The sequence below is a fragment of the Carcharhinus amblyrhynchos genome, chromosome 7 (assembly GCF_965287045.1).
Source record: "Carcharhinus amblyrhynchos chromosome 7, sCarAmb.v2.hapA, whole genome shotgun sequence".
Classification (NCBI taxonomy): Eukaryota; Metazoa; Chordata; class Chondrichthyes; order Carcharhiniformes; family Carcharhinidae; genus Carcharhinus; species Carcharhinus amblyrhynchos.
In genome coordinates, this window is record NC_137330.1 from 87,843,841 (window position 1) to 87,866,253 (window position 22,413).

Genomic DNA, 22,413 nt, shown 5'->3' on the forward strand with positions numbered 1-22,413 from the left:
ACAATAGGGCAAATTGCATCCTCATGGCATGTGACCTTATACATTCATCCATTTCACCAAGTCACACGATAAATCGGAACTCCCAAGAGAAGTCCCATCATCGCAATTTTGCACTGACAATGCAAGAAGGCAGAAGAGCTTAGTCAAAAAGAAAATATCTAAAGCATCATAAACTAAATGCAACAAGCCTGTTTTAAAACATACTTCAAAGTAGACCAGGGCTATTTTCAAATAGGTGTGTCTATATCACATATAGGTAAGCATATTTGGTGGAACCTTGCCTGAAATGGAAGAGTGTCAAGTACAGTCTTATTACCATAATTGCCAGCTGTAAAATTTGGAACTGAAATGAGGCTTACTTTTTAATACTGGATGCAGAGCCATCAGGTGTAGGACGACTGAAAATTTACCTGCCATGAAATCCTTTCCAGTTTTTTAGGTTTAACATCCTTGAAGGTTATCCTTGTGTAAATTGTCAAAAGAACAATGTAAAGCAATCGTATTGGTGTTTCTGGAGAGCAAGCTAATTTAATAATTCGATGGGCACGGGGCACAGTGGTTAGCACTGGTGTCTCACAGCGCCAGAGACCCAGGTTCAATTCCAGCCTTTGCACTTTCTCCCCGTATCTGCGTGGTTTCCTTTAGGTGCTCCCACAGTCCAAAGACACGTGGGCTACATGATTGGCCATGTTAAATTGAGCCTAGTGTCAGGGAGATTAGCAGAGTAAATGTGTGAGGTTACGGAATAGGGTATGGGTGGGATTTTTGTCGCTGCAGACTTGATGGCCGAATGGTTCCCTTCTGCACTGTTCTATGATTCTATGAATATTATGTTTTGTTTTGCTGTAATTGACAAGTTGAGGGAACCAGTGCTAAGAATGACAGCTTTTCCCAGCCTGGGCATCCATTATTTGCAGGAAATTTCAGGTCAAGTGTGACATGCTCAACTGCAAAGTGAAGCTTCCTTAATGCCAGTCAAGCAGCAGGCTTCAACTCTAAACTTTGCCCCCAGTCCCCAACTCACTGCATTACCCATTTCAAAAATTTCAATCCAATTGATCTTTCTGTAAAATAACCTGACAGAATACCCTGTGATGATACTTCTATTTTATTCATTTGTGAGACATGGGCGTCGTTGGCCAGCCATCATTTGTTACCTATCCCTAGTTGCCCAAGGGCCACAGAAAGTCAGCCAAATTACTGTGGATTTGAAGTCACATGAAGGCTAGATTAGTAAGGACAGCAGATTTCCTTCCCTAAAGACATTAGTGAACCAGATGGCTTTTTCTGACAATCGACAATGGTTTCTTGGTCATCAATAGATTCTTAATTCCAGATATTTTTGATTGAATACGAATTCCACCATCTGCTGTGGCGGGATTTGAACTTGGGTACCAGAACATTAGCCAAGTTTCTGAATTAATAGTCCAGTGATAAGACTACTAGGCCATTGTCTCTCCAAATGAAATGTCAATTATGTGCACCTCATTTTGGTAAAAAGTTCAGGGGAGCAGATGTTGCATTAATTTCTCATCCACTTCCTTTGTATTGCTAAGTTGTCTGCATTTGCAGTCATCTCTGATGAAGCTTAGGCAGCACCAATGGTCATTAGTAAGGCATGCACATTTGCAATTATTGACGCATAGAGCATGGTGGCATAAGGTATGATAACAGACTGGTTATGTTACTACACTAGCAATCTGGAAAACTGATTAATGATCCAGAAATACGAGTTCAAATCTCAAACTGGGGAAATTTAATTTCAATAAATGAAGTGGGGATAAAAAGCTAATATGAAATGAATTTAAATGAAGTGGGGGTAAAAAGCAAATATCAATGGTGGTGACTATGAAACTATTCGATTGTTTGAAACCCCCTTCCTTGTTCATTGATGTCTTTTATGGCAGGAAATTTGCCATCCTTATCTGGTCTGGTCTGTATGTGACTCCAGAGCGACAGCAATGGGGTTGACTCTTAACAGCTTCAGACATGATCTAACAAACAACTCAACTGTATCAAATTGCTACAAAAAGTCTATTAAAAGAAAGCCAGGTAAATTGCCTGCATTGACCTTGGCACCGGATAAAGACATACCTGAGCCTGTCGACCTTGCAAATTCCTCCTCACTACTGTCTGGGCGCTTGCGCCAAAATTGAGAGGACAGTCCTGCTATCGAGTCAAGCAACATTCTGACATAGTCATACTCACTGTATCAGACCATTTAGCAAATGGCTCAGACTCCTCCATCATCATCTCTGGGTGTGGCCTGGCCAGCCAGCAGTACAGACCCACCACAAGAATAGGATCAGGAAAGAAGGACTTTGAAGGTCCTTGACTCTGGATCTCCTTACTTGTGACTAATAAATAAACTTTACTTTAACATGGGCAAGGGAACCCATCGTTAATTAGCTGCCCTCCCTCAGCTGATGCTAAGTACCCTTCCTTGTTAAATACCACTTGGAAGAAGCACTGAGGGTGGCAAGGGCACAGAATGTAGTCTGGGTGAGGGTCATCAATATCTAGAACTAAGAGTGGCTCGACCTCACCACCAGTGACCTAACTTTTACTAGCTGGAAGTCAAGGACAGCAGGCATGTAGGAAGACCACCACATACAGGTTCCCCTCCAAGTCACATGCCAGACAGGGCTGAGCAATCTCACAATCAGTGGATCAAATCAAAGCTCTGCAGTCCTATTACATCCAGTTGTGAATGGTGGTGGATAATTAAACAACTCATTCTAGGGGAAGTCTCCACAAATATCCCCGTCCTCAATGATGCAGGAGCCCAGGACACTAGTTCAAAAAGCAGTGCTGAAGCGTGCACACAACCACCTTCAACAAGCAGTGTCAAGTGCATGATCCATTTGGCCTTCAAGGTCCCACCATCACAGATGTCAAACTTGGTTGGCTCCACATAATGTCAGAAAACAGCTGAGCACACTAGATACAGCAGGGGTAATGGGCTCAGCTGGTGCTTGTGCACCAGAAATAGCCTTGGTCTTGAAAAAGATTTTCCAGTAATAAACTGGCATCTACCCATCAATGTGGAAAGCTGCCCAGGTATGTCCTGCCCATAAAAAGCAGGACAAATCCAATCAGGCCAAATCATAGAATCAAATCCCTACCGTGCAGAGGGAGGCCATTCAGCCCACTGAGTCAGCACTGATCTAAATCCCACCCAGCCCCTAAGCACACATATTTCCCTGACACTAAATGACAATTTAACAGGCCCAATCAATCTGACCCACACATCTTTGGACTGTGGGAGGAAACTGGAGCACCTGGAGGAAACCCACGCAGACACGAGGAGAATGTGCAAACTCCGCACAGACAGTGACCCAAGCCGGAAATCAAACCTGGGTCCCTGATGCTGTGAGGCAGCAGCGCTAACCACTGTGCCACCGTGCTGCCTAATATCACCCTACCTACTCTCACTCACCAGGAGTGGCACTTATTCAGGAATAACAATAACGTGTTCACTGATACCCTATTCTGTCAGGACCGCTCTTTACAGTATTATTCAAACATGGACAAAAGAGCTGAATACCAAAGGTGAGGTGAGAGTGACTTAGCCTTGATAGCCGAGTGTGAAACTGCCGGGCCCTAGTATACCTGAAGTCAATGGGAATCAGAGGGAAAACTCCTCTGTTTGGAGTCATGCATAGCACAAACGTTGCATTTGTTGGAGGTCACTCATCTCAGCCCTGGGACATTGCAGCAGGAGTTCCTCAAGAGTAGGCCCAATTTTCTTCAGTTACTTCATCAATGATTTTCTCTTTGACATAAGGTTAAAAATGGGGATGTTCACTGATGTTTCCACAGAGTTCAGTTTCATCTGCAATTCCTTAGATAATGAAGCAGTCCCTGCCTGCATGAAGCAAGGGACAATAGATAGGCTTAAGCTAAAAAGTAATGAGTAATATTCATGTCACACAAGTGCTAGCTTGACAATCTTCAATAAGAGCATTAATTATCTCACCTTGACATTCGATAGTTTAACCATTGCTGAATTGCCCACCATCAACTTCTTGAATGTCATTAATCAGAAACTTAGTCAGAAGGAACTGCGACATGAGTATTGTGACTATAAGAACAAACCAAGGCCTAGGAATTCTGCAGTGAGTAACTCATCCCTTGATTCCTCAGGGCCTTTCCATTGTCTGCAAGAAACAGTCAAGAATGTGATGGAATATTCTCCATTTGTTTAGACGAGTGAAGCTTCTGCAACACTTCAGAAGCTTGACATCAGGTTAACGATGTGGTGGATGGTTACCAGGCAATAAAAAAGAGAGACAGAATGGGTGAATGTCTTTACACACCAAGGAATTATAAAAGAATAAGGAAATTTACCAGGAGAACAAATTTAAAAGCTTTGTACCTAAATGCATGAAGCATTTGGAACAAAATTAATGAGTTAACGGTGCAAATAGAAACAGGCGCATATGATTTGGTGGTGATTACTGAGATATAGTTACAAGGAGACTGGGTCTGAGAATTGAATATCCAAGGGAACTCAGCATTTCGGAAAGAGAGGCCAAAAGGAAAAGGGTGTGGTGTAGTTTTGCTGGTGAAGAAAGGGATCAGTGCTGTAATGAGAAATGACACAAGCACGCAAGATCTAGAAATGGAATCATTCTTGGTAGAAATAAGAAATAGCAAAGGAAAGAAATACTTAGTAGGAATAATTTATTGGTCCAAAATCAATAGTTCCACAGTGAGACACAGTATAAACCAGGAAATACTGGGCCTTGCAAGAAAGATACGGCAATAATCATGGGTGATTTTCATATGCACATAGATTGGAAGAATCAAATTGGCAAGGGATAGCCTGGAGGCAGAGTTCATTGAACATATGAGAGACTATTTCTTGGGACATTCTATTGTGCAACCAACCAGGGAGCAGGTTACTCTGGATTTGGTATGGTGTAATGAGGAGGGATTAATTGAAGACCTCATAGTTTAGGATCCTCTGGGGTGTAGTGGCCATAGTATGATAGAATTCAAAATTCAGTTTACAGGTGAGAAACTGGAGTCCCACATTAGCATCCTTGAATTAAAAAAAAGGAATTACATAAGCATGAGAACAAATTTGGCCTGAGTAGAGTAGGCAAGAAGGCTAAAAGATAAGTTGGCGGATGAGTAGTGGCAATTGTTTAAGGAGATACTCACAACTAAAATATATCCCCATGAGGAAGAAAGATGGTAAGGGGGCAGAAAATATCTATGGCTAAACAAGGAGATCAAGGAGTATATCAAGACAAAAAACTAAGCTATACCATGTTGCAAAGGCCAGTGGCAGGCTGGAAGATTGGGAAACTTTCAAGGATAAACAAAGGGATACTAAAAAAGCAATAAAAAGTTAAGGTAAATTATGAAAGAAAACTAACTCAAAATATCAAGAAGGATAGCAAAAACTTCTATAGGTATATAAATGGGAAGAGAGTCATTAGAGTGAATATTGGTCTCTTGGAAGATGAAATTGGAGAGTTAATAGTGGGGAATACTGAAATGGCAGAAATCCTAAATCAACATGTTGCCTCAGTTTTCAAGGTGGAGGACACTAGTACCATTTGTATAGGAACAGGCAAGTCAGAGGTAATAGAAATGATAAACTTAGAACAATCAACTTAGATAAGGAAAAGGTACTCTGCAAACTATTGGGGATTGAGGGCAGATAAGTGCCCTGGGTCTGATGGCATACATCCTAGGGTATTAAAGGAAGTGGCAGAAGAGATACTGGATCCATTGGTTACAATAAACTAAAATTCCCTGGACACAGGAAAGATTCAAGTGGATTGGAAAAATGCTAAAGTAATATTTTTATTCAAAAAGGGAAGGAGGCAAAATGTGGGATATTTCAGGCCAGTTAGTTTAACATTGATTGGGAAAGTGTTAGAATCAATTATCAATAAAGAAATATCAGGACATTTGGAAAGTCAAAATGCTATCCATCAGAGTCAGTATGGTCTTATGAAAGGCAAATCATGTTTGACTGATTTGCTAGAGTTCTTCGAGGATGTAACAAGCAAAGTAGACAATGCGGATCCTGTAGATGTAGAATATCTGGACTTCTGGAAAGTATTTGATATGGTGCTGCACAAAAGGTTAATTTACAAGGTTAGATCACATGGGTAAATGGTAATTTATTAGCTTGGATAGGCGACTAGCTGATGGGCAGAAGGCAGAGAGTCAGGATAAATGGTTCTGTTTCTGGGTGGCAAGAAGTAACTAATGGGGCAGCACAGGGTTCAGTCTTTTAGCCCCAGCTATTTACAATCTATATTAATGACTTGGCTACAGGGATTGAAGGCCCTATACCCAAATTTACAGAAGACACAAAAATAGGGACTACCACTGTTTGCTGTGCAGATATATGGATTTGGGCCAGTGTCTGTGGGAGTTTGTGCATTCTCCCTGTGCTTGCATGGGTTTTCTCTGGGTGCTCCGGTTTCCTCCCACACCCCAAAGATGTGCTCTTAGGCTGATTGGTGTAACAAATTGTCCCCGAATTAGTCTCCCTTCAATCTGGTTTCCAATGTGGAGCTCCATAAGCATAGACAAGGGTCATGGGTGGAGAGGGGACTCGCAATGTCGAAATGGCGGCGCGGGCTCGTTGGGCCGAAGGGCCTGTTTCCCGTGCTGTGTTGTTCTTTGTTCTTTGTAGTGTCAGACAATACATTGCAATGAGGAAATAAAAACTTTACAAATGGATATAGATAGGTTAGGAAAGTGAGCCAAAATGTGGCAGATGGAGTTTAACATGGATAAGTGTGAGGTCGTTCATTTTGGTCAGAAAAATGGGAAGGCAACTTATTATCTAAATGAGGAGAGACTTCAGGGTGCTCCAGTTCAGAGGGATCTGGGCGTCCTCATTCATGAGTCACAGAAAACTAGCATGCAGGTACAGCAGTTAATAAAGAAAGTGAATGGAATGTTGGCATTTATGGCTAAAGGAATAGAATATAAAGGTAAGGAAGTATTGTTGCAACTATACAAGGCATTGGTGAAGCCGCACATGGAATATTGTACACAGTTTTCGTCTCCTTATTTGAGGAAGGATGTAGTGGCATTGGAGGCAGCTCAGAGAAGGTTCGCTAGATTGATTCCTGAGATGAGGGGTTTGTCGTATGAAGAAGATAGAACAGTTTAGGTCTATAGTCTCTGAAATTTAGAAAAATGAGGGGAGATCAAATTGAGATATACAAGATGATAAAAGGCTTTGGATAAAGCAGACATGGAGCAGATGCTTCCGCTAGTGGGGCATTTTGGGATGAGAGGTCTTAGGATAAGGGGTAGCAAGTTTAAAACAGAGTGGAGGAGAAACTACTTCTCCCAAAGGGTTGTGAAGCTGTAGAATTTGCTACCCCAAGGTGGGGTGGATGCTGGGACAGTGAGTAAATTTAAGGAAGAGTTAGACAGATTTTTAATTGGTAATGGTTGAACGGTTATGGGGGAAGACAGGAAAATGGGGCTGAGGAAAATGGGGGTGAGGAATGGCCTAATTCTGCTTAGATATCATATGAATTTATAAACTTATCACCCAGGAGAAAGACACCGGCTGGATCAGCCACCCATTATGGGTCAGCAACCAGGCAGATAACCATGCCTTGTGAATGCTGCTAATGGTGGAGTTCATCATGTACACCAGCTTGCCTACTCTTTATATCTTCATTAAGAAGCAGATCTACAAAGCACATGAAGCATTGTCAGAGTATCGTTTATCCTCGCCAGCAGTTTCAGCCTTCACTTGCAGTGTTCAATCGTAGATCGTAAGCTTACTATTATACCCATCGTATTCACAGTAGTGCACAGTGTTATTTATTTATTTATTTTCATTTGCACGTTGTGGGATGTCACTAGCTAGGCCATCATTACCCATCCCTAGTTACTCTTGAGAAGGTGGTGGTGAGCTGCCTTCTAGACTCACTGGGGTCCCTGAATTTAAGTTCAGTGAGGGAGGGAATTCTAGGATTTTGACCCAGTCACACTGAAGGAACAGTGACATATTTCCAAGTCAGAGTAGTGAGTGGCTTGGAGGGAAACTTCCAGGTGGTGGTGTTCCCCGCCATGATGTAGATGTACCATCTCGAAGAGTGCTACAGCAAATCTCTAAATCTCTTTCAACACGATCTTCCAAACTGGTGACATCTACCTACCTAGAAGGACAAGGACAGCATTGGAACACTACCATTGCAAGTTTTCTTCCAAGTCACACATCATCCTGACTTGGAACTTTAATGGCATTCTTTTATTATCATTTGATCAAAATTCTGGATATCTGAGTGGCAATTTGGGATGGGCAATAAATATTGGCTTTGCCATCAAGACACACATATCCCATGGAGGATTATATAATAAAAATTAACGACTTTCTTCCAGGATTAGAATGTACTGACCCAAAGAATCGTAAATTCAATTCTGAACCTTATTTAGTCAGCAACTGATTGAATCAGACCATTTCTGAAGGTTTTCAATTAATCTTGGGTTTATAATTTACACTCCAATGCACACCAAGCTTCCAATAAAAGCGCACGTCGTTCCAAAATAATTGTACATGCTCACTTTTAAAGCTCCAGTTACCCATCATGGTACATTTTATCAAAACAACTCATTATCCCCGGCAGTGTTAACAGGCAGAGCTGTATTATACTGATTATCTCTGATCATTCCACAAAGAGGAGCTGAAGGTTGAGTGCTGCAAGAGTACAAATTAGGTTCAGTGTGAAATAGAGTTGTGGCTGTATAGCCGACCTTCTGATGCGTTTGTGATTGGAAGAAGAGGCCGGCGATTTACCGTTGTCATACTTCAGACACATCTTCTGCTAAAACTATCTCATAGCTCAAAGAAACATTAAGCTTATCCCAGCAGTACATTTCTCGAAGGAACAATAGAGAGATTCAGCTAAATGTGAGGAGCATTTAGAATTCATCACTGACTGATTACAAATAATGTTTGAGCGAATCTGATAACATTTCCTAGAATTTTCCACTAATGATGATCTTGTTATGCTCTCTTTGGCGACTCATTGTTTTTTTTGCTTTCGTTCACCTCTGAGGCTCACAAGATGCCCCGAAGGAGGCTGAGGAGCTGTATCCTCAGTGAAGGCACAGCGTGATGAGATAAACAATACAGTTCTCAAGAAAGCCTGAATTGCCTTCATTTGCACTGCCTGCTAAAAGTGCGGCGATAGAAACCACTTTGCTGGCACCTACCCGAATGCACAGTGATTTTATTTCATAATGAACTCTGCGCTGTGACTTAACAGGCTGTTACACTGGGGCTGAGGAGTGGATTGAGAAACTGATGCAATACAGCTGTGAGACGGCAGAAAACATCACCTGGGCTTCAGGGAGTCCCACCGTTACCAACTGCTGAGCACTTTCCCTTCATTTCACAAATGACTGTTAGTGTGGAGAATGGAGAAAAGCAGATGTACTGACTAAGCAGATTTAACAGGCTGCTGGAGCCGGAGTACTGCTTCATTGCAGGATTCTGAAGATGAGAAACAGGACAATAGCTGGCTTTTCTGTCACCAAATGCTCTGCATTTCAGTTTTTAAAGAAGCGGGTAAGAAGGTTTAATGTTGTTTTGCAATTCATCTCTATTATACTGCAGCTCCCTTTGAAAGAGCAATTATCTCAATGTCACAGCTTTAATCTGACAGCTAAGACACAGGATCAGAATAACTGGGTTAAATATAAATGTCAAGGGATATAGTTACAAAAGCCATTAGTCTCAAGTGTCTTTTAAAATTAAGGATCTGCTTTTATAGAAAAAAAATTAAACCTCCCTAACAGTTTGCAATATTATTTGGAACAATGTTTTATACAATTTGATTTGAGGGAATAATTTTCCTTGGAAAAAGCTTCTATGTTACAACTTCTGAATGCCAACAACTCTTCATTTTACATAATTTATTTACTATGATTTTAAGGTCAGAATTAAGTTGCAGCTTTAGTGATAACTTCAAAACCTCAATGCTGTGTTCACTGCAGCAAAAATGAAAATGACTATTAACTGAATTTTAATATTAACCTCTAGACTGTCAATTGTTTTAGTGCATTGTTTAACAGAAGCATACTATTAGAGCATCACCTGATTGATGACTTGTGTAAAAGATCTCATCTGGCGCGCTGTTGCATTCAAAAGAGTTTATTTCTGCATGTCCTTCTTTAATGTTATACATATTCAATGATCGTTCAGGCTTATGTGATTGAGTTTCAGACTAATGCGTGGATATCACTGCAAGAATTAATTTGTATCTTTTTTAAGACACCCGATGTACGAACACCCACTGGATCACTCTTCATATTCATAAACTATGAATTAGCTGCACTCAAACCTATGAATTAAATATTCAGATGGTTTGTTCTAGAGGGAGAACTTTCATGTCATTGCTAGTCTACTGACTCATATTTCAGATGAAAGCACCATTGTCACTTGAATTTGTTTCTGTGAATGAATGTTGTAAAGACTTATCAGGATGATATCCAATCTGATTACAGTCAGTCACTGTAGGTCTTTCTTGTTGTTATTGACCTGAACCTTTGCCGTAGTGTCAAATAGCACTTGGCGCTTGGAGATAAGAAGTCAGTCCAGTGCATAATCAATAAATCACCCTGCACTGTGCTACACCAGTAATAATAGAGAATCAGACATCAGTACAAGTATTTAAGAACAAAAATGGGGATGAGGGCCCTGTTGTTTGTTGTTTCTCTTCTCATGGTGAGGTTTTTTTCCAGAACAGACCACTAGCCTGTCTCCAGAGGTTTATTGCTTGAAGAGCACCACTCTGCATCAAGCATGGCTGACCAGAAGTCTCAGTCACTCTGCCAGTGGAGTGCCGGAAAGATTTTGCAGGTTGACATTCAACCTGTCGGCCATGCCGTGAACACACTTTCCTTGGTCCTGGGATGGGACTCGAACCTAGGCCATTAAGTTTCAGAGGCAGGGACACTACCCAGTACATCACAAAACCTCCCCTTGAGAACGCTATTATTTCAGGTCATGGCTGGAATTCTCTGGCCGTTCACCCCAACAACAACGCCCCCCAACCCCCCCACACACACCGCTGACAGCGAGAATGGAGAATTTGGCATACAGCCAAATCTCTGTGCCCAGCAGCAGGACTGGAGAATCTCAGCTGCCAGCAAAGTCGGAGAATCCACCCACAGATAGTTGGCATAAATGGGTCTTTTTCTGATTGGCAGCCAGTGACTATAGGAGTTTCGCAGGGATCTATCTGGGACCCCCAACTGTTCACATCATATATTAATGATTTGGAAGAGGGAACTGAATGTATTATCACCAAATTTGTAGATGATACAAAGTTGGGTTGAAGGTTGAGCAGTGAGGAGGATGCAGAGATGCTTCAGCATGATTTGGACAGGTTGAGTGTTTGGGCATTTCCATGGCAGATGCAGTACAATGTGGATGAATGGGAGGTTATCCACTTTGGTAGCAATAATAGGAAGACAGATAATTACTTGAATGGGTGTAAATTGGGAGAGGTGAATACTCAGCGAGACTTTGGTTTCTTTGTGTTTCAGTCACTGAAAGTAACCGCACAGGTACTTCAGGCAGTAAAGAAGGCAAATGGTATGTTGGCCTTCATAGAGAGAAGATTTGAGTATTGGGATGGGGGTGTTATACTGCAATTGTATAGAATGTTGGTGAGCCCACACGTGGAGTATTATGTGAAGTTTTGGTGATCTTATCTGAGGAACGATGTCCTCGCTATTGAGGGAGTACAGCAAAGGTTTACCAGGCTGATTCCTGGGATGGCAGGTCCGTCAAATGAGGAGAGACTAAGTCAGTTAGGATTATATTCACTGGAGTTTAGAAGAGTGAGAGGGAATCGCATAGAAATTTATAAAATTCTAACAGGGTTAAACAAGTTAGATGCAGAAAGAATGTTCCCAATGGTGGGGGAGTCCAAAACTAGAGATCAAAGTTTGAGGATAAGAGGTAAACCTTTTCAGACTGAGATGAGGAGAAATTTCTTCACCCTGATGGTGGGTGGTAAATATATGGATTTCACTACCACAGAATGTAGTTGAAGCCAAAATGTTTCTGATTTAAGGAGAAATTAGATATAGTTCTTGGGGCTAAATGGATCAAGGGATATGGGAGGAAAGGAGATCAGGATATTGAATTTGATGATCAACCATGATCAAAATAAATGGTGGTGCAGACTCGAAAAGCTGAATGGCCTACACCTCCTTCTAGCTTCTATGTTTGTATATCTTAGCTGGCTTTGTAACATTTATAAATGGTTACGATAATCCAGGTAATGTTGTATTATTGTTATGATATGATATTGCTACATCTTTAACAAAGAATTTTACATTACAAAACATTTTTCATATTATAGAATGCTTTAATAATGGAACAGCTGCACATACCACTAAGTATCATCCTGATTTTATTTGCTTCCCAGGATTATTAAAGCACGGTTTCTGTAGCCTGGTCACAATTTCTCCAAATCCTGAAGTGGCCAGCAGCAGCTAAAGAGTACTTCAACCTCTCTGATGTTTCTGACTAAAAACACGTCTTTGACTTAAAGATTTAAGCCACCAATTATTCATTGATTACAAATAATAAAGAAAATATCAAGATCATTTACGCTGCCTGCCAACCTCAGCCAGGCTTTTGGGTGGCATGATGACACATAGCCAGGGTCCTGGGTTCAATTCCTGACTTGGGTGACTGTTTGTGCAGATTCTGGACATTCTCCCCATGTCTGCATGGGTTTCCTCCAGGTGCTCCGGTTCCTCCCACAGTCCAAAGATATGCTGGTTAGATGAATTGGCCACGCTAATGTATTCCTTAGTAAAACCTAACAAGCGCCAGAGTGTAGCAACTGGGGGATTTTCACAGTAACTTCATTGCAGTGTTAATGTAAGTCTATTTGTGACACTAATAAATAAACTTTAAACTTTAAGCTTGATTAGAAGCACTTTTCCACTAGGTAAACTCTCAAGAGCAAGGATTGTGTTTTTATATTAAGAGCCCAATCTCATACGAAATCTCGGAAGGAAAATAATGTGAATAATCTACAAGCGAACCTGTCATTTGCAGTCAAGGTGAGAATCCACAAGTAATTAAAAAGATAGCAATATAGGAACAGTCCCTTGCGCCTTCTTCAACATTCAAATTCATTTAATTGGTAAGGGAATCAAAGGTAGAAAAGTCTGAGATAACATACCAACCGACTCAAGAATAGCTTCTTCCTTGCTGCCATCAGACTTTTGAGTGAACCTGCCAATAGATAAAGCTGATTTTTCTCTACACCCTAGCTATGACCGTAACACTATATTCTGAACTCTCTCCTTCTCTTCTCCCCTATGTACTCTATGAATGGAATATTTTTTCTGTATAGCGCACAAGAAGCACTACTTTTCACTGTATCCGAATAAATGTGACAATAATAAATCAAATCAAGTGTTACGGGGATAAGACAAGAAAGTGGAGCTGAGGATTATATCAGCTCAGCTACGATCTCATTGAATGGTAGAGCAAACTCGATGGGCCGAATAGCTTACTTCTGTTACTTCATCTATAGTCTTATGGCATCTTTAGCCATCTGTGAAAGAAAATTCCAAACTTCTATCATTCTGTAGAGACGATCTTACCAAAAAAATTCTAAGTGCCGATTTTTTGGGTAAGTTAAAAATCCAATGTTATCACACTGAGCAAAAAATGCTGCTAAACATTCAGGGCAAGGGGAGGGAGGGGTTGAAGCTCACCTGAAAGCTGGCAGCTCATAACAGAGGGAACAATTGTGCATGGGCAGATCTCTCTGATGCAACAGTGCAAAAGAGGAAATCTGTCACTATATCCATCCCCATTATCGTTGCCCTCTGCTTCCCCCACCCCCCTCCCCCCAGCACGCACTGACCAATTGCCCCTGTTCCTCCCATCCTGGCCCAGTCTGTCACTGCCCCTCCTAGTTGATGGCTGGTTACAGAGTGCGCGGTGTTCCCAGCCGACCCATCCATTCCCAGGTACAGGATGCACAGCACCCCATTGTCTGTCTCCGTTTAGGCCCTGGCCCATCAAATCCTTCCCGCTTGTCATTGCCCAGTTCCTGGTGGGCACTGCCAGTGTGCTTGACTGATAGAGCCAGGGAGCCCTGTGGGAAGTGCCATGGTGCAAGGCTGGCACTGTTAGGGTGCCAGGCAAGTGCCCAAAGGCTGATCTCACTGGATATCTGGTGCTGGTAAGGTCACAAAAGGTGAGAATTTGGGTGCGAAGCAGATTTTTCACCTATCTTGTGATCTTACTGGCCCATCCTGCCCATTGACCAGTGGGACAAGAAGGTAAAATCATTCCCCATGTGTATTGAGGTGTTTTCTAATTTCATTCCTGAAAGGCGGCTCCAATGTTTAGACTATGTCCCATGGCCCCCGATTCCCCAATCTTTCCTGCTCCCTTTAACATAGTGAAAGCTTCAATTAAATCACCCCTCAACCTTCTGAATTTCAGGGAATAAATCCACAGCTTGTGTAATCGCTCAGCATATTTTAACCTTTGGGGTCCAGATATTGTGGTAAATTTGCAGTCCAACCAAGGCCAATAAGTGCTTCCCACAGTGTGGTGCTTAGAATCATTCATAGTACTCTCGGTGCTTGCCTAGAGAGGCTTTTGATAGCTGCGGCATAACTTTTAATACTTCATATTCTAGTCCCCTAGATACCAAGGCCAGTGTTCCATTGGCCTTTTCTGATTATTTCCTGTACCTTTTATGACATGTTAATGGTCCATGTTAATGTTCTTTAATCTCTACTCTTTCCAGTTTTTCAACATTTAGAAAGTATAATGTTCAATTCTTTTTAGATTCAAACTGGATGACTTCACATTTGCCTGCACTGAAATCTATTTACCACAATTTTGGTCATAGAATCATAGAATCTACAGTGCAGAAGGAGGCCATTTGGCCCATTGAATACACCAACCACAATCCCACCCAGGCCCTATTTCCATAATCCCTCATATTTACCCTGTTAATCCCCGTGACACCAGGGCTAATTTAGAATGGCCATTCAACTTAACCTGCACATCTTTGGACTGTGGGAGGAAACCGGAGCACCCAGAGGAAACCCACGCAGACAAGGAGAGAATGTGCAAACTCCACGCAGACAGTGACCTGAGGCTGGAATTGAACCCGGGTCCCTGGCGCTGTGAGGTAGCAGTGCTAACCACTGTGCCACCTTGCCACCTATTGGTTATTTACTTAATCTATTAATATTTTTACAATTTTATGGTTCCATCTTTTAAGGTGTTTGGCCACTGTATCTCTGATTATAGACTCTTGTAGTTTCCTGATCTATAATTCCCTAGTTTTCCTCCCTCATTTTTCTTAAAGAGCTAAATGATGTGCACAATTTTCCAATCTCAATGAATATTTGTGAATTGAGAGGCTATCAGATGATTATAGTTAGAGCATCTACAATGTTCTTACCTACTTTCTTTAAAACGATGAGATGGAAACCATCTAGTATTGTGGATTTGTCACTATCTTGTGCTTTTTCTGCTGGCCACCCTATTTTTAATGTAATTTTTAAAAAAATTGTGTTGATTTGGTATCATCCAAGCTTTTCATATTCCCTTTTGCAGCTCCTATCATCTGTTTTGACACTCTTTGCAGGTGTTTGCATCTCTCTCATTCACCTGGATCTATGTTAATTTTTACATTTCTGTACGCTTTCTCTGTAACTTTATGTTGTCCCTTACATCATTTTTCATATACGGCAAGTGGACCTCTTGGTCCTTGGAAGTTTAAACTGCATCACATTAGATTACTTTTTGAACAACACCAATTGGTCTGTCTTTTAACCCATTAAAACTTGTCCAGTTTACTGTGGACAACCTCATTGCATTGAAGTCAGTCTTAACAAGATCTAGAATCTTGGTAATTGTTTTGTGTTTCTCTCTTTTCACAGCAATATTGAATTTGGTCATTTTATGATTGCTGTGAGATAAATATTAATTTACCGTTAAGTTGTTAATTAAATCTGGCTCATTACTCATTGCTTAATCCAATATGACTTGCTCCCTTGTTGGGTATAGAGCATGTAATTGTAGAAAACTATTCTGAATGCTCTCAAAAAATGGCCTGCCTTCCTGACACATGCTAGCCTGCTTACCCTGATCTAATTGAAAGTTAAAAATTCCCAGTGAAACCACTCTGCCTTTGCTACCTGTCTAACTGGACAAGCTACTGCTTCATATCTGTTCCAGAGGTGGGGGCCTATACAGAGCATCCCCAAGAATCTCAAATCTTTTTCTCTTTCTTAATTTGACCCATAATATTTCCACTATTTGCTTATCTCTCACTATATCCTCTATTATTGAAATGAGTTTATCCTTAGCCACAAAGGCTACTCCTCTTGCTTAACCATTTTCCCTATCTTTCCTGTAGCATTTCTAGTCTGTCCTTAGTTCTGACTGTTTTCGACTCATGCCTCAGTAACAGCTACCATGTCAGAACTTCCAAGTCAAATTTGAAACTGCAACCCATTCAAATTGTTGCTTACACGCCATACGTTAGTATAAGAAAATTACCAGACAATGTTAAATTGCACTAGAATACATAGCAGTAGGAACCCAGGTGGCACCTTTGATGTTGCATTATGGCAAGTTCCTGTTTTGCATTGTATTGGAAAGTTTGGGAAACCCCAGGTGGAGGCCAGGTGTTTCCCCACAGGAAGAAAGGAAAGTAATGTACTTTCATTTAAGTCCAGGTGGATGTAAAAGAGACAACAGCGCTGTTAGCAGGAGAGCTCTCTTCTAAAAACAGATTATAACAGATTACCTGACCATTAGCTCAATGCTGTTAGTGGAGCCTTGCTGTGTGCAAATTGTTTGTTGAGTTTCCTACATACTCCACTTCAATGTACCTCATTGACTGACAAGTGTTTTGGAATTTCCTGAGATTGTGAAAGGCATTATGTAAATGGAAGATCCTTCTTTTATAGAAACCATAGAAACCCTACAGTGCAGAAGGAGGCCATATCTCCACTGACAACAGTCCCACCCAGGCCCTATCCCCGTAATCCCATGTATTTACTCCACTAGTCCTCTATCCTCTGCATACTGACACACTAAGGGGCAATTTAGCGTGGCCAGTGCACATACCTCACATATTTTTGGAATGTGGAGAAAAACCGGAGCGTCCGGAGGAAACCCATGCAGACACGAAGAGAATGTGCAAACTCCACACAGTGACCCAAGCCAGGAATCAAACACAGGTCCCTGGAGCTGTGAGGCAGCAGTGCTAACCACTGTGCCACCCATAAAACTCCCAATGAATAGATTGAAAACAACATTGCAAAAGACATAAATGCGGGTTGCCAATTTTCTCTTCTAATTGTATGTGCCCTGGGGAACCTAAAAAATGGAAAAGGGTGAAATGAACCTTAAAATGTCTAGTAGGCAGCAAATGCAACATAACTGGCTTTAAGGTATTGCCCAAAGTCAAAGTGATCTCCCTCATTCAAAAAGAAAGTGAAGGGATTGATGGTTTAGTTGAGGTTTTCTGGGATGTTTTATGGCATCCAATTATAAGGAAATTTAAGAAAAATCCCAAAAATTGTATTTTATTTTGTTCATGTGATATGGGTGTGGCTAGCTAGACCGACGCCTGTTGAAGTGGTGGAGGTTGCCTCGCTAAATATATTTAAGACGCGGGTAGATAGGTTCTTGATAGACAAGGGGATTAAGGGTTATGGGGAGAAGGCGGGAAAGTGGAACTGAGCCACGACAGATCAGCCATGATCTTATTGAATGGTGGGGCAGGCTCAAAGGGCTAGATGGCCTACTCCTGCTCCTATTTCTTATGTTCTTATGTCCATCCTTTGTTGCTCCTGAGAAGATGGTGATGAATTGAGTTCTTGAACTACTGCAGTCCATTCAGGACTTAAATGTGTTCAATAGATCTGTTTCTGCTGGAGTTGATGAAATCCAATCCTGTTATAGGGGTTAATATTCCGGATTAAAGTCAAATAAATTAGCTTTGTGTTCAAAAAAAATTGTGGTGTAGGTACACAGACAGTGTTATTAGGGAGGGAATTCCAGGGATTTAACCTAGAGACAGTGAAGGATGAGCAATATTTTTGCAAGTTAGGATAGTCTTTGTCCTTGAGGGGAGCTTCCAGCTTACGATGATCTCCTGCCCTTGTCCTTCTAGATGGTAGCAGTCATGGATTTGGAAAGTGCTGTCTAAGGAGCTTAGAACATTGTGAATCTAAACAGCTGTGCAAGTAGTGTCTTTACCATTTTTACCATTTTACTTTTGCTGGTATCCTACACTTGAATGTTGGAGATTAACTTGGCACATTACAATCTACAATATACTATAGTGAATTTCTATGAAATATCACAGCTTTGTGGTATAATTTCTATGAATGTTTTAAATCTACATTGTATCTGAGACTGTGATTGCCATATGCAGGTGAGGAGATGGATCAGGAACGCAAAGGTCAATGTGGACAAACACCAGCACACACATTTGAACAATTCTGGTGCCTTTGTGAAGGCCACACCGCAAAAAGATGCAGATCCTCAGTTAAGATGTCAATCTACATGTCAAGAATGCCATGTTTTTCAAGTAATGGCTATCACTCAGGATGTCAAAGTTGGAACGCGAGCAAATGGCAGAAGCTGCAAAGTAAGCCCGTCAATCAGAATAAATTAACATTTTACTCAAACACAACTAGTGTTAGCACAACTAGTTTAATCCTTATTATCCTGTAGCACTAGCTGTTCCACATTTATCTCCAGCAACTAAAAAGCAACGTCAGGCTTTTGGAAAATGTGATGGTTTGATTGGCTTTTTAAATTTGAATGCCAGCTGAAACCTGGCAGCTTTCGAAACCCAGTTAATGACTGAACCATTTGAATGATGGGTTTCTTCCACCCCTCCGAGCTATTCTGGAGTGTAAAACACCTTATTACTAAATGATATATCCATGTTCTGGTAAAGGGTATCATACATGCTGATTGCATCATTATAAAAAGTGCTGTACCACTTTGGACTACTTCCTATTTGAAGTTCTACATTCTGTAGATGTTTAATGTTGTTACTTATGCTCCACAATTTTTATCAAGCGTTACCGTATTGTGCCTGTTGTCTTCAAAGACAGTGGCCCAAATTCTCTAGTGTTGGATGCCCCACCACCGTTGCCAGAGAGAATGGTGAATCCTGGCCTTGGGTGAGGTCAGAGAATTCTGGTTTTCAGGTGGAATTTAGTTGTGATTATAGGGGTCCCACAAACCCATTGAAGAACCCGTGGGAATCCAGTCTTGCCTTTCCCAGGGATTTTCACAGTAACCTCATTGCAGTGTTAATGAAAGCCTACTTGTGACACGAATAAATAACCTTTAAACCATTGGCAGTCCAACTCAATTTAAGTGCAATCGAGCTTATGCGGATAATATCGTGTCTCCCATCGATTAAGTCCTCAGTCAGATAGAAATCCCACCCTCAAAAGCTGCCAGGTAATTACAGCCAGCCAATACAGCCAATGCCACCAGGATCAGTGGCTGTTATCAGTAATGCACTTTGGCCTTCACCTGGAATCTTGGACAGGATAGGGGTTGCAGGAAGGAAGATGCCTGTGTAGAGGGGGAGGAGATTCAGGTGAAATGTCAGGTGGTGACTTTCAGTGATCACCTGTCCCTCATAATGTTCCTGAGGCTTTTGGGAGTCATGGGACACCTGTGCGAATCCTGTTAAATCCCTGAGCTGCCACTAAATCCAAGTGGGCTCAGGCATAATTGCTAAAAAGTGGCTCACTAATGAGTCTAATTAACATCCATCACCAATGGGTGGGATTCCCACATTGAACTATTCAATCTTCCCTCTAAATACCCAGTTTTCCCACTGTCAGCAATGGGACTTCCCTCCCCCAGTTTTACCAGCCTCCTGTTCCATCAGCAATGCTTAATCCAGTGGGTTATGCTAAACTCCACCCATCCATTGGGAAAGAAACTAAAGCACAATTAATAGATCATTGCAAAAAAAGTGTTTCAAATGTAATTTATCGCATTGCCTCCTGTAATTGTATTATAAATAGTGAGGAGTATTAAACAGTAGTATATCGCAGAGCAATAGAATAATCTTTAGCCAATGTCAATAGACAATACCATCCTTCAGATCATCACAAACCAAGTGAAGGTAGTATGTTAACTGCTGGCAGCAGCACAGAGGTAGAGCTGCTTCCATTATAACAACTTACATATTACATAATATATTATATATTACATTATAACAACTTATGTATTATCAAAAATCACCAGAAAGTCAGTTCACACCTTTGGATCCAAATGAAAATAGAGATAATGGAGGTACCGTGCCAGGGACGGCACGGTAGCACAGTGGTTAGGACTGCTGCTTCACAGCTCCAGGGACATAGGTTTGATTCCCAGCTTGGGTCACAGTCTGTGTGGAGTTTGCACATTCTCCTTGTGTCTGTGTGGGTTTCCTCCAGGTGCTCCGATTTCCTCCCAAAGTCCAAAGATGTGCAGGGTAGGTTGATTGGCCATGTTAAATTGTCCCTTAGTCTCCTGAGATGTGTAGGTTAGAGGGATTAGGGGTAAAATATGAAGGGATATGGGGGTAGGGCCTGGGTGGGATTGTGGTCAGTGCAGACTCGATGGGCCGAATGGCCTCTTTCTGCACTGTAGTGTTTCTATGATTCCATGTTATCAAAAATGTATAGTAATTATCAGGAAATCAGTTCACACCTTCGGATCCAAATGAAATTGGAGATAATGTTCTTTGTTCTCAGGGTGCAGTTCAGTCATCCCACCAAACTATCCATTACTCCCCCAACGTATTACGGCAACAATTTGCATAACACCTTCAACATATTGAAATATCTCAGTGCTTCACAAAAACTTTATCACTCAAACATTGACAGAGCCATAAAAGGAGATATTGGGTAAGGTGCAGTTTTAAGATATCTTATGAGAAGAAAAGCAGGTAGGAAGGTGAAGAGGTTTAAGGGGGAAATTACAGAACTTAGGGCCTGGGCAGCTGAAGGTGATGTAATTAAAACTGGGGAAATGCAAGAAGTGAGAATGAGAGGAAGGCAGACATCTCAGAGGGTTGTGGGGCTGGAGGAGGTCAATCTATTCAATTTACATAAAATCATTCAAGAACAAAGCATTGGAGGAAGGCAGATAATTAAATAGTACCATTTGAACCATAAATCGTCTGTGAAATTAGCACCTAATTAACTGTCCATTATCTTATATTTTTTCAACTTCGATTTATTTTTTATCTATTGGCTCAATCCAAAATATTTATCTATTATTTAAGTATAAACTTTTTGCTTGTAATTTATTCCTTGTCTTAGACTTGATTGAAAGAGTGGTGGAGCATGGCTGATGCTGTGGCTACTGGCATTGGCCCTTATAGCTGGCTGTCAGCAGGTACAAAAGCATATCCAGGGATGAATACCCACTTCGCCACCTCGAGAGAGAGGCCACAAACTTCCCTTAATGTGTCTGTGTGAAAATGAGCAGATTTGAAATCATAGAATACCAATAAGTACAGAAGGAGGCCATTCAGCCCATTGAGCCTGCACTGGCAACTTTCCCACCCAGGCCCTATCCCTGTATTTACCCTGACACTGAGGATAATTAATCATGCCAATCAATCATCTTTGGACTGTGGGAGGAAACCAGAGCATCCAAAGGAAACCCACACAGACACGGGGAGAAAGTGCAACTCCACACAGACAGTTACCCAAGGCTAGAGTTAAACCCCAGTCTCTGGCACTGTGAAGAATGCCTTGCTTGTTGAATAAAACTGAATTCTGCAGGTTGATAGTTTCTCATGCATTAAAGCATTGTCTGCAATCCTTGTAGATCTGACTTTCTATTAAACTGCAACACTGTTTGGAGCTTGCCAGGCCACCAGTTAGATGTCCTGCCTGATCTCCAGTTTTCAGTTCCATTTCATTCAGTATATCAGTTAATTTCCATGACCTCCCAGGACAAATATCAACCCAATATCCTCAACAGTCCTCTTGTAAGCAATGGTTAAAAACAGTTGACACATTTCATTTCTTTATTAGTCACTTTCACTGGAATCAAAACCACTAAAAGATATTTTGACTCATGGAAGCAAATCTTTCTGAAGCTGAAGGACACATATGGAATATATTTTGCAGAGTAAGATTTTCCTGACCTATTCCTGTTGCTGAGCGCTTATTGGAATTAAGTCAGAAATCAGCTCTGTTGCAGCTGGGGAACATTTCAAAGGCTAGCGCTGGGACACAACTCAAAACTGCCCTTTGCGAAAGAATTGAATGAAGGCTGTTTCGCACACTGTAATGGGAATCGGCTCCTCACCCTTTCCACTGTTTTCTTTTATCTGCTTGACTCCGTAACATGACAATCTT

General features: G+C 41.4%; 1 protein-coding gene across 2 annotated transcripts in view; it reads left to right on the forward strand.

The window, feature by feature from the left end:
• Positions 1 to 9,443: 9,443 nt before the first annotated feature.
• The window catches only part of sgk1 (serum/glucocorticoid regulated kinase 1), an 86,816-nt gene continuing 73,846 nt past the window's right edge, over positions 9,444 to 22,413 (forward strand). The window contains exons 1-2 of one of the 2 annotated variants that reach the window (XM_080192736.1): positions 9,444 to 9,568; positions 18,456 to 18,671. In XM_080192736.1, the coding sequence (XP_080048862.1) occupies positions 9,500 to 9,568; positions 18,456 to 18,671 (285 nt within the window). In that variant the 5' untranslated portion in view covers positions 9,444 to 9,499. The remainder of the gene's footprint in view (positions 9,569 to 18,455; positions 18,672 to 22,413) is intronic. The other variant, XM_080192737.1, reaches the window with a different exon arrangement.